General features: G+C 38.1%; 1 protein-coding gene across 1 annotated transcript; it reads left to right on the plus strand.

Annotated features, from left to right (window-relative positions):
- Positions 1–854: 854 nt before the first annotated feature.
- On the plus strand, positions 855–11,092 carry ankrd22 (ankyrin repeat domain 22). The gene is made up of 6 exons (XM_036573023.1): positions 855–1,099; positions 4,896–5,087; positions 5,604–5,711; positions 5,919–5,996; positions 6,107–6,205; positions 10,412–11,092. Exons 1-6 carry the CDS (start codon positions 1,079–1,081, stop codon positions 10,487–10,489), a joined length of 576 nt encoding a protein of 191 aa, XP_036428916.1. The 5' UTR covers positions 855–1,078; the 3' UTR covers positions 10,490–11,092.
- The last annotated feature ends 300 nt before the right edge of the window (positions 11,093–11,392 follow it).

An 11,392-nucleotide genomic window follows, 5' to 3' on the forward strand; every position in this document is an offset into this window, starting at 1 on the left:
ATGGGACGCTCATAACGTTCAACATTCCTATAAGGACTTTGTTTACATGGCACAATCGTGCTGTCCTACTGCGCATGCGTTCCACTGGCCTGGAACTGCGGGTGAAACTGCAGGTGTAAATCTGCGGCTCTGCAGTCAGAACCTTCTTTCTACTGTTGTACCGATGGACTTAACACAGGTTAAGAATATTCATATTTAAATAATAAAATGTTGATACGCGGACCTTCATGTATCGATAGCATGTTTAACCCCAAATATTTTTATTTTTTTGTACTGTATCATTTGTTTTCCTTCAACTTTACTATTTGAATCAGAGTGCAAAAAACATCTGTTTATTTTCACTACTGAAAAAAAATAAAGAAAGAACCATTAGGATTAAAACCTGATGGTTTTGCTTTTTAATGGACATTGGCTTAATGGTTACCATTACAGGCCACTAGTTTTCTGTAGGACACCTTTAGATCCCATTAGGAAACCATCAAGTGCATCTGGAATCAGTCCCAGAACACCTGTTAAACCACTGGAATATCAACCCATCAGGAAAACACAGAATACCATTAGTATCTATTGGGCACCAGCAGAACCAACAGAAACTTTTAATGGTTTCTATATTTTTTATCAGGGTTAATATACTAAGTCGCTGAAATCCTTCTACATGCAGGCTCATCTCCTCCATCTCACTGTTTATGTTTAAAAACGGATCAATACTCAGATCCATCGCTTGGGTCCACTAATAAATGTCCCTCTGTGTCCTGTTACGTCATTTATTTCACCTGTGGGAAAAGGTTTCAGCCTGCTTGTGACACTTTCCTGTTCCGTTTCTCAGGGCTGGCTGGTTGCGTCAGTGACGTCAGTGAACTGAATCACGCAGCCGTTAGCCAATACACCTGAAAACGACATAGTGTGATTTTTTTTTTTAGTCATCTTCACAAACCACACCTTTTCGCCTCAGTTGGAGCGCAGTTTACTAGCGCAGGGATTACTGAGCAACTTTTCTTGTTTTCTGAGGAGATTTCAGTCCACAGGTTGAAGAGGACGCGGATGTGTTTGTTGTAGGTTTCTCTCTTTGTCCGGCGCCATGGGGATCCTGTACTCAGAGGTCAGCAAACATGTCTGTTTATCGGTAGAATGCTATTCATTACGTTTTTGCCTGGGTAATTTGATTAAATGACTCTTATCTACCTTTATCTGCATGTTTAAAGTTGGTAATCCGACCACAGTAACCACAGACAGTATTTACGCCGCTCTCACTGTTATCTATTAAGGTATTTTCGGTCCTTTCAGTTGGAATTATGTGTGTAATGTGTTGACAAACTACAGTTTCCTGTCTCACGTTGTCCGAGTGCTACTGTTTCTCAATCCTGGTGTCCTGCTGCCTTGCATAGTTTAATATTTTCCTATTTTACTAGTGCTAATGAGCTGATGATTTGGAGCAGTTAAATCTCTAAAATGCGCAGGTCAGGTGGAGTGCAACTGCATCACTATCATCAGCGGTCACAGGACGCTGCCCACAGGACGCTGTTGGCTAGATATTTTTGGTTGGTGGACTATGCTGAGTCCAGCAGTGACACTGAGGTGTTTAAAAACTCCAGCAGCACTGCTGTGTCTGATCCACTCGTACCAGCGCAACACACACTAACACGCCACCACCGCATCAGTGCCACTGCAGTGCTAAGAATGACCACCACCTAAGTAATACCTGCTCTTAGGAGATCCTGTGGGGGTCTTCACCATTGAAGCATTTCCTTTTAATTCAGTTGTTTTACTTAAAACAGAAGGTTAGAGATTAATCTGTAATTCTTCGATAATGGTCCTACAACTGTTTCCAAAGAGACAAAGACTTTCAAATACTTATTCAAAAATTCTGTTGGGATAAGCTCTAAAACAGCGGAATTTAGCTGCATGATAACTTTTTGTGGTTCTGTCTCATTAATCTTTTAAAACTATTTGTAGTTTTTTGCTGTTGAATAAAAATAGAGTCTAGTACTGCTAGTTTTGGAGTTATAAAATGTGTTTGGGGGCCATGGCACTGAAGGACCTACCTCCCAAGGTTGAAAGTTTGGTGTGAGGGACAGAAAGTTATTACAAGAAGACCTGAGAGAGCGAGAGGAAGTGTAAGAAGTCAGGAGTTCTCTGAGGTAGAGAGAAGCAAGGTCATGCAGGGCTTTTGAAATGAGAAGTAAAAAAAAAACTCTATACAAGACAGGACCAGTAGCCAGTGTAGCTGAGAGAGAATGGGGTGATGTGAGCTTAAGTGAGAACTCTAGCTGTAGAGTTCTGACTATACTGTAGCTCTTGTATAGACTTTGCAGGGAGGCCCATAAAGAGGGAGATCAATACGAGTCATAATAAAGGCATGAACCAAAATTTGTGTGTCATGCATTAGTCAGGAACCCGCGAAGATGAGTAATGTTGCATAAGTTGCGTAATGCTGTCTTAGTGAGGAACTTGATATGTAGACCAAAATTAATTGATGGGTCGAGTAAAATACCAAGATTTCTGACCACAGGTGCAGGCTTAACAAGCAGACCATCAATACTAACAGAAAAATTGAATGATTTTGTTAGTAAAGATTTAGGGCCAACCAGTAAAACTTCAGTTTATCAGTGTTTAGCATGAGAGAGTTATCAAGCATCCAAAGCTCTAAATCAGAAATACAATCGGTTATTGTATTGGGAGGGGAATCTGAGTGGGGGAGTATGTACTGAGATATAACTGAATGATCAGTCTAGCACTGCAAGTTAAGGCCATGGCTACAAATAATCTGGCTGAAGGGTAAGATGTAGATTAGGAAAAGAAGGGGTCCAAAAACTGAGCCCTGAGGAACACCACATGTAACAGTGGACTTAGTGTGATAAGCTGTTGTCTGTTTTTTAAGATAAGACCTAAACCATTGTAAGGCTGTATCAGTGATACCAACAGAGAAAGGCTAGAAATGAGAACATCATGATTAACAGTGTCAAACACTGCACTTAAGTCAAGGAAAACATTAAGAGAACTACTGTCAGCAGACCGGAGAAGATCATAAACCACACGCAGGAGAGCTGTCTCAGTGCTGTGGTGTGTATGGAAACCAGATTGAAATCACTGATAGAGCCATTTCATTTTGATGTCAAAGCCTCAGTGAAATAATCATTGGTTAATTTAGGATTTAACAGGTAATCAGTTATTGAAAATAAAACTCCTGGTTGTTTCTGTTGTCTCTGTGTTTGTACTGCATTGTCATAAATAATAATATGATTTTTGAATTGAATTTCTTAGTGAATAGTTAGTTTAGTTTCTTGCTTTGCAGCAGTCCCTTTTCAGTTGGTTTATTTGTTCATTTTTTCATTGCATTTTTGTAGTCAAGGACTTCCCTTTAGTTTTTTTTGTGGTGCAACACTATCTAAAATAGATCTAAGCTTGCAGTTCAAATTGCTGACCATATCATGCACTTGAGTTAATAAGTCGAGGAGGTTTGTAATGTGGAGCGTTACTAAAAGCAGCTGCTGCTGATGTGATAAAATACCGTTTTTTTTTCTTCATTTTTGTTACTCTGTCTTTCTTGTCAGCAGAGGCAGACAAACACAGTAGTGATCTGAGATGGTGATATCCAAAATTTCATTGATAAATAAAACTTGTGACATGACTAAATCTAAAGTGTGACCATGAATGTGTCAAAAGATGGACAATAGTTCAGACAATTCTGCTAAGAAGGAGGGTGCGTATTTGGGTGGACGATGAACAACCACCAGCACGACTGGTTCCTGACCTTTAGGTAGAACGGCAAGATATTCCACATTCCAAATGAAAAATATACAACAACAGCTAAACCACCTCCCCTCTTTCCTTCCCATACATTATGGGTAAAACCATAATTCTGTGGAGCAGTTTCAATCAAGGAAATGCTCTCAGTTAAATTTGGGTTAAATTTCCCCACTTAACACTTCTTAATATGAAGTTTAGAAATATAGCCCAATGCAGAAGTTTGCACACCACCAGCCAAATTACATGTTTTGTTGATGTAAATCAAAATATGTCAATGCATCCTCTACAGGGAACAAAAGTGGCATTTCTATGCAAAGTTTAGTTCACAATTTCTGTTGAAATCTGAGTTTAACATCTTGGAAAAACATAAAATCTACATTTACGTTTACATTTAATGTAAATAAAATCTAAAATGAGCCATAACTTTTGCATAAGCCTTGTTTTATTATTTTTTCTCTAGTATATTAAATTCAGTAAGTACAAGTGTGTTCTCTGTAGAGGATGTGTAAACTTAATTTCACTTAGGAAGAAAAAATTTATTTGATCAGGGGCGCACAAACTTTTGTATGTACGACTATTATAATTATTGCAGCTTGATTTGAAAATTGCACTGTTTTTAAAAGGTTTTGATAAAAAAACTACATTTATATGGCCAAAAGTATCCTAATTATTGCTTTCAGGTGTGTCAGCCACACCCATTACTAACAGTTGTATAAAAACAAACACATATCCACACAATCTCCATAGACAGACATTGGTAGTAGAATGGGTTGAACTGAAGAGTTTAGTGATTTTAAACATGGCACTGTCATAGGACAGCACCTTTGCCACAAGTCAGTTGTAAAAGGTCTGCCCTGATAGATCTGCCCCAGTCAACTCTAAGTGCTAACTCTGCATTAACACCCATGGTTTGGAATGGATGTCCAACAATCTCATATAGGTGTGATGGTCAGGTGTCCTTATAATTTTGTCTATATAGTGTAGTAGTCAGTCACCCTTAATGAGAAGACTATTAAAAGTCTCAGTATTTAATTTGGTATTACTTCAAAAAGAAAATGTGGAGTATCGCTCATCCTGCTGGCCACTATAAGCAACTGTTAATCACATTAAGTAGAAGTTCACATTTCTTTCTCCTTTTGTTTCCATAGCCTATTTGTCAAGCAGCTTACAATGATGACAGCCACCAAGTTCTTCAGCTACTCAAGGAAGATCACAAGAATTTGAACGTTCAAGATGAAATATATGGAGACACACCAATCATAGCAGCCTGTAGAAGTGGAAGCCTCAGGACTGTCAAATACCTTTTACATCAAAATGCTGACGTATCTGTAAGAAACAAGGTATTGGACAAACCTTGGGTGTAAAATCAATATGGTTTCTTCTTCTTTTTTTTTTTTCTTTTTTTTCTGATACCAAAAGTTTTTGCAGGTAATGAAATGATTGCGTAAAGCATTTTTATTGGTGAAAGTTTGATAGAAAACTTTTTTACACATCATTTTAATGCACAAAATCGATGGAAACGTAGCTACTGTGGGATGTTATGTAGATGTCTGTGTATTTCTTCCTGTGGTGATAGTGGGTGATTGAGTCGTTTGAATATGATGATCTACTTTTACACGCTTATCTTAAGTTTTCAATAAAACATTTTAAAGCTTGTTTTTAAAGCAAAAGTACTACTATCAGTGTCGGGAAAAAGTAGTATCGTGCCGTGCCATGCCATTTGCTTTCTTTTATTTTATCCTATGTGGTGACTTTATTAGTGTATTTTAAATGTAATCTGTATCAGTTATGTGAAATGACCACAACTGTGTCTGCTTATAAGGTCTAATTGCATGTTTGCACTTTTTTGCCTTTAGAAAGAAAGGACTTGCTTGCACTATGTTGCCAAAAGGAGGTTCTCTTTCTTGGATTACCTTATGATTGTTCTTCTCATGCCCATCCTGTTGATCGGATACCTCATAATGGTACAGTATAAATTTACTATCAGTAGTGTTCTGCATACAAAAGTGTCCATGTACTACTACACTTTCATGCAAAATTGACTTGGAGAACAGTAATTGGCAGTAGTATGAACAGGGTTAACAGGTTGCATGTGCTTTGTCTTGTCTAACAACCTGCAGCTTCTTCATTAAAACTGAAAAGACATTTAACCGGTTTTGCTGTTTCAACAGATAGAGAAGCAGAAGGCGCATGTCAACCTGATGAAGTTGGTGTTAGGCAGCAAGGTGGAAGTTGATGCTGTTGATTACGTAAGTACTGTAGGACCCAGTCCCTTGTAGCCCAGCACTCAGGAATAAGCACACAAAGAATAGTGTTTATCAGCTCATTTGCTGTATTGTATGTTTTTTTTCTTCAACAGAAAGGAAACACTGCACTTCACTATGCCTGCCAGAGTAAAAGCCATCAAATTATTCCACTCTTACTGGAGAAAAATGCAGATATTTCAATCAAGAACAAAGTAAGTTTCTGATTTTCACAAAAAGCTGAATGTGCAGAGGTTTTTAAAGTGCCTGTTATGAGGAACTTTCAAGGAACAAGCTGCTTCTTAAGAAAGCAGAAGAGAATTTAAAAGCAATACACAAGACATAGTTGCCATAGAAGGCTTTATACCAGGGTCAATGCATGCAAAATCACCTGACCATAAAACAACAGAATAACTGATCGTCTCCTCTTTGCTTAACACCTTAGTTTGCAGAGTTACAGGATTGTATCTACAATAGCTTCTGAGATATAGAGACATTTAAAAGGAGGTGTGGTCTTTGAAGACTTTGAAGATGTGTTTATCAACCAAGACAGAACAAGCAGAAATACATTGCTGAAAAGTAGTATTTCAAGATTCTGAAGAAGATTCGGTTGATGTCAGATAGGCGAAGACAGGAGAGCAGAAAGAATGTAGAAAAGAATGTAGAAACAAATTCTCCTTATATCACATGCCAGTAAAATTATTTTCAAGATCATTCAGCTCAAACTAGAGCCTTACATTGACAGAGAACTGCTGAATATGCAAGCGGGGTTCAGGAAAGGCAGAAGGAACAAGAGATACTGTTGATGTATGCTGGATAATTGAAAAAGCTAAGGAATTCAAGAAGGTGGTCAACGTTTCATCGACTACAGCTAAGCTTTCGACTATGATGACCACATAAAGCTAAGGAATGTACTCTGAAAATCTCATTGGTCCTCTTTCACCAGTATTTTCTGTTTTATCTTAAATTTGTTCTTAAGGAAGGTCCTAAGAAAAAAATTCAACATCAGATTCATGAGGTGTTCTTAAACTACAGAATTGTTTGCACCTTTGTGCTCTTGAGTGAAAGAGAACAAATCCCAAATAAGAAAACTTTGCTGAATGTCAGAATCTTCAGAAAAACTGCATTAGTGGGTATTAAGAAAAAATTTCTTCTTAAGAACGATTGGTGGATGAGGCTCACTGTTCTAATGAAGAATGTCTGCACTGATCAACAAACCATGTGACATAAACAGACCGGTTTCACATCAGCAAAAGACTCAAACAAGGCTGCTTACTGTCACCACACTTGTTCAACCTGTGTGCAGAACATGTGCTAATAAGAATTAAGACTGGAGTAAGATGATGGTGAATTACAGATTGGTGGAAAAACATCAGTAATCTTCAGTATACAGATGACAACATACTGTGGAAAATGAAAATCTGAAAGCCCTAATAATGAAAGCTAAAGACGAGATATGACTACAGCTCAGTATGAAGAGAACAAAAATTATGAAACACTTTACCACTGATGGTGAAGGTGGAGAAATGGTGGACAGTTTTGCCTACTTACATCCATTATTATCAACAAAGGATCCAGCACTCAAGAAATAAGACCTTGAAAAGATCTTCAAATGCAATAGATTGTCTCTACAAACCAGGATCCCAATTGTCAAGTCAATGTTTTTTCTTCTTTACGGATGTGAAAGCTGGACAATTAAAGAAGCAGGATGGCAAAAATAATGATGCTTTGAGCTTTGGTGTTTGGCAGAGACTTTAGAGAGTACATTATATAGACAGAAGTATTGGGACACACCTAATTATTGAATTCAGGTGTTTCAGCCACACCCATTGCAAACATGTGGTTAATATTAAGCACATAGCCTTCCAGTCTTGATAGACAAACACTGGCAGTAGAATGGGTCGTACTGATGAGCTCAGTGACTTTAAACATGGCTCTGTCATAGGATGCCTCCTCTGCAACAAGTCGGTTTATTTTTGCCCTGCTAGATCTGCCCCGTCAACTGTAAGTGCTATTATTGTGAAATGGAAGCAACTAGGAGCAACAACAGCTTAGCCACAAAGTGGTACACCATGCAAATTGTCTGCAAAAGAAGTGCGCATCTGGAGCTTCACGAAAATGGGTTTCCATGGCCGGGCAGAATCTTGTAGAAAGTTTTCACAGAAAAATGGAAGTTGTTAAAGCTGCAAAGGGGGACCAACTGCATATTATTGCCTATGGATTTCGAATGGGATGTCATAAAAGCTTGTGTGAGTGTAATGTGTAGGTGTCCCAATACTTTTGCCCATATACTATATCTTGGATGGCAAATAAAACAACATATGGTTCTGTGACCCAAATCAAGCCTTATCTCTCACTTGAACCCCAAGTAACCAAACTGTCCTATTCTAGACATATTATAAGAAGGACCACTTCATGGGAAAAGACCATCATGCTCGGAATAGTTGAATGTAATAGAGAAGGAGGACGGCCAGCATCGAGAGAGACAGAGGCGATCAAAGGAATCATCAACAAGCCTTTAAGTCTAAAGACCAAAAAAGAAAAGATGATATTCTGGAGAAATTCTGTCCATATGATCACTAGGAGTTTGAACAAACTTAATAACAATAGTAAAGGGTTCTTATTTATGAAGCGTTACAACCAAAAACAATCAGATCATGATTTCAGATTTCAAATTTATACTGCTCATGTCTGACAGTCATTTCTACAGTAACAAGATGCCCATGTAACATTAATGCATCCTGATTGTTGGCCTAGCAGAGAGGATATCTGTTTGGTCCCTTTGATGCATATCATGAACATCATTTCTGCTCTGCTTACATCAACAGAGAGACAGTTTAAACTTCCATCTGATGTGTAAAAGCAAATCACTGAATTATTCAAACTCTTCCACCCCTGGCCACGTTACACATTTTGTTGATTTTTGATGTGAAATGAAATGAACACAGACTCTGTCAAACTATTTTAAAAATAACATTTTTCTGAAAGGGTTAATGCATGCTAAAAAATAGAATAGTAATTGTGGCATGTGCAAAAATTTGGACTGTTCTGTGACATTGCGACATCTTGGAGCATCTTGCATGCACAGCAGGTGTAAACTAAACCCACAGATTTTCAGTGGTGTTTAAGTCAAGGAACACTGAGGGCCATATCAGATCCTTCGGCTTGCATTTCTTGTAGCAGTTCATGGTGGATTTTGTTTTGGGTTTTGGGTACGTTTTGGATCATTGTCCCATTGTAGAAGCCAGCCTCTTCAGCTTCAGTTTCTTGACTGACATTTGTCCAGAATTTGCTCATATTTAGTGGAATCCATTCTTCCGTCTACTCTTGCAGTGTTTTCTGTGCTGCCACACAAGCCCAAAGCTTAACAGATCCACCCACATGCTTAACAGTTGGCAGGGTGTTCTTTTCATCGAATGCTGCATCTCCTAACATACGTTTAGTGACTGTGGCTTAACAGTTTCAATTTTACTTCATCAGTCCACAGCACTTGTTTCCAAAATGCCTCTAGCTTATCTAGATTTTGTCTTGCATACTTTATACTTTGACATGAAACCAGGTAACATTTCTTTCTGATGACTCTTCCATGGAAATCATGTTTGGGCACGCAACACTGCACAGTATCACCACTCGTGTCAGCTGAAGCTTCCTGCAGGTTCTTTGCTGTCATATTGGGGCTGCAGTTCTATCTGAGACACTTCTTGGTCTTCCTGATCTTGCCCTGACTTCCACAGTATGAGCTGAAAATGCTTTGATATCTTTTTATGGTGTTCTTCCGCTTTGTAGCCATCAATAGGCTTCATTTTTAGATGATTTTCCTCATTCAGCTGATTAAAGGAGCCCATTGTTGTTGAGTGTTAGATTTGAAGCGTCAGAGAATTTATTAAGCTCTGGAATTATCATCAGCTGAGAATTTCTAATGACAGTTCTTGACCTGCGTCACTACTCCTAACAAGTCTATTAAGGGCTTATGAGTAAATTATGCTCTGAGACTTTACAATGAGAAGGGTGTCAAATAATTTGCATATGCTATTAATCAATTAGAAATGCACATTAACATTTGCAGATTTTTTGTTTTGGAAGCATCTCTTTTTCTTCTGTGTTAAACACGCATTACACCAAAGTGTAATTCCTGAGAAGTTCATGTATCTAGCATCAATAGTTCAAGCTTAATGGCTTATGTTTTTTCATAGCGCTCATTTTAAGGCAAAAAAAGCCATTATATCTCAGAAACTAATGAGGATACATGCCTACAGTTATCTACTGGAGGCACGATTACGTTATTCCCTGAATCTGAGTCAGTGTCTTTTTTTTGAAATCTGGTTGTTTGAGTCATCCAAAGTGTTGAAAATGAACACTCAAATTCTGCTCAATGTCAGTGCTATTTTAATGTCTGTTTTGTTTTTTGTTTTTTTTTCCAGAGTGATGAATCACCACTGGATGTTGCAGAGAGGCTAAATTTCAGGAAGGTTATTGCAATGTTGAAAAAATCAAAATAAGAGCATTGCTTATTTTAGGACTAAATGATTTTTTGTTCTCACATGGTATCAAGTTGTGTTATAAGCCAGCAGCACGTTAAGTCTGTGTCTGACATGGTGGTGGATAATAGAGGCTTTCTTGACTGGAAATATAATAAAGACAGTGTACAATAACTCTGTTTGTTATTGTTTTGAAGGATGAGAGAACACTGTTCTATTATTTTTTTTTATTCTTGAAAAATAATAAAAAGGAATATTGTTTTACAGTATTAAAATAGACTGTTACTCTGTCAGTAAGGGATGGCTGAGTGAAGTCCTTGAGTTTGGACAATGTGATGTGATGTGATTCCTTAATTCTTGTTTTCCTAAATTTTTTTTTTTTAAAGAAAAACAAATGTTTTTTTTTTCTCTTTAAACAGACTGCAAATAAAGCTACATTGTTAAATTGAGCTGTTGTTAAAAATTTGTTAATAATTCTTATATCTTAATACATACACACAGTTTCTACACCACTTATCCTTCTGGATTGTGGAGGGGTTTGGGGGAGCTGGAGCCTATCCCAGCGGTCACTGGGTAGAAGGCAGGCCATCACCAGGCAGACACATACAATCACACGAACATTCAAAATTGCCTAGGGGCAATTTAACGTATCCAAATGGCCTGTCTGCAAGTCTTTGGACTGTGGGAGGAAAGCGGAGTACCCAGGGGAAACCCACGCAGACACGGGGAGAACATGCAAACTCCACACAGAAAGGACCTTGGTCACCTGGCCGGGGAACCCAACCTAGGTCCTTCTTGCTGTGAGCACCATTGTGCTGCCCCTATAGCTCAATAATAAATTTAAAAGAAATTAATCATCTATAATGATAACTATATTTTGTACATACTGCATCTAGCACTGTCAACATCCAGTTGTTCTATGTG

Source organism: Colossoma macropomum, unplaced genomic scaffold (assembly GCF_904425465.1).
Source record: "Colossoma macropomum unplaced genomic scaffold, Colossoma_macropomum, whole genome shotgun sequence".
In the NCBI taxonomy this organism is placed as follows: domain Eukaryota; kingdom Metazoa; phylum Chordata; class Actinopteri; order Characiformes; family Serrasalmidae; genus Colossoma; species Colossoma macropomum.

Coding starts and splice junctions, on each gene's coding strand:
- ankrd22 (XM_036573023.1), top strand. CDS start 1,079: ATGGGGATCCTGTACTCAGAG. Junction 1,100..4,895: donor TGGGGATCCTGTACTCAGAG/GTCAGCAAACAT, acceptor TTGTTTCCATAG/CCTATTTGTCAAGCAGCTTA. Junction 5,088..5,603: donor ACGTATCTGTAAGAAACAAG/GTATTGGACAAA, acceptor TTTTGCCTTTAG/AAAGAAAGGACTTGCTTGCA.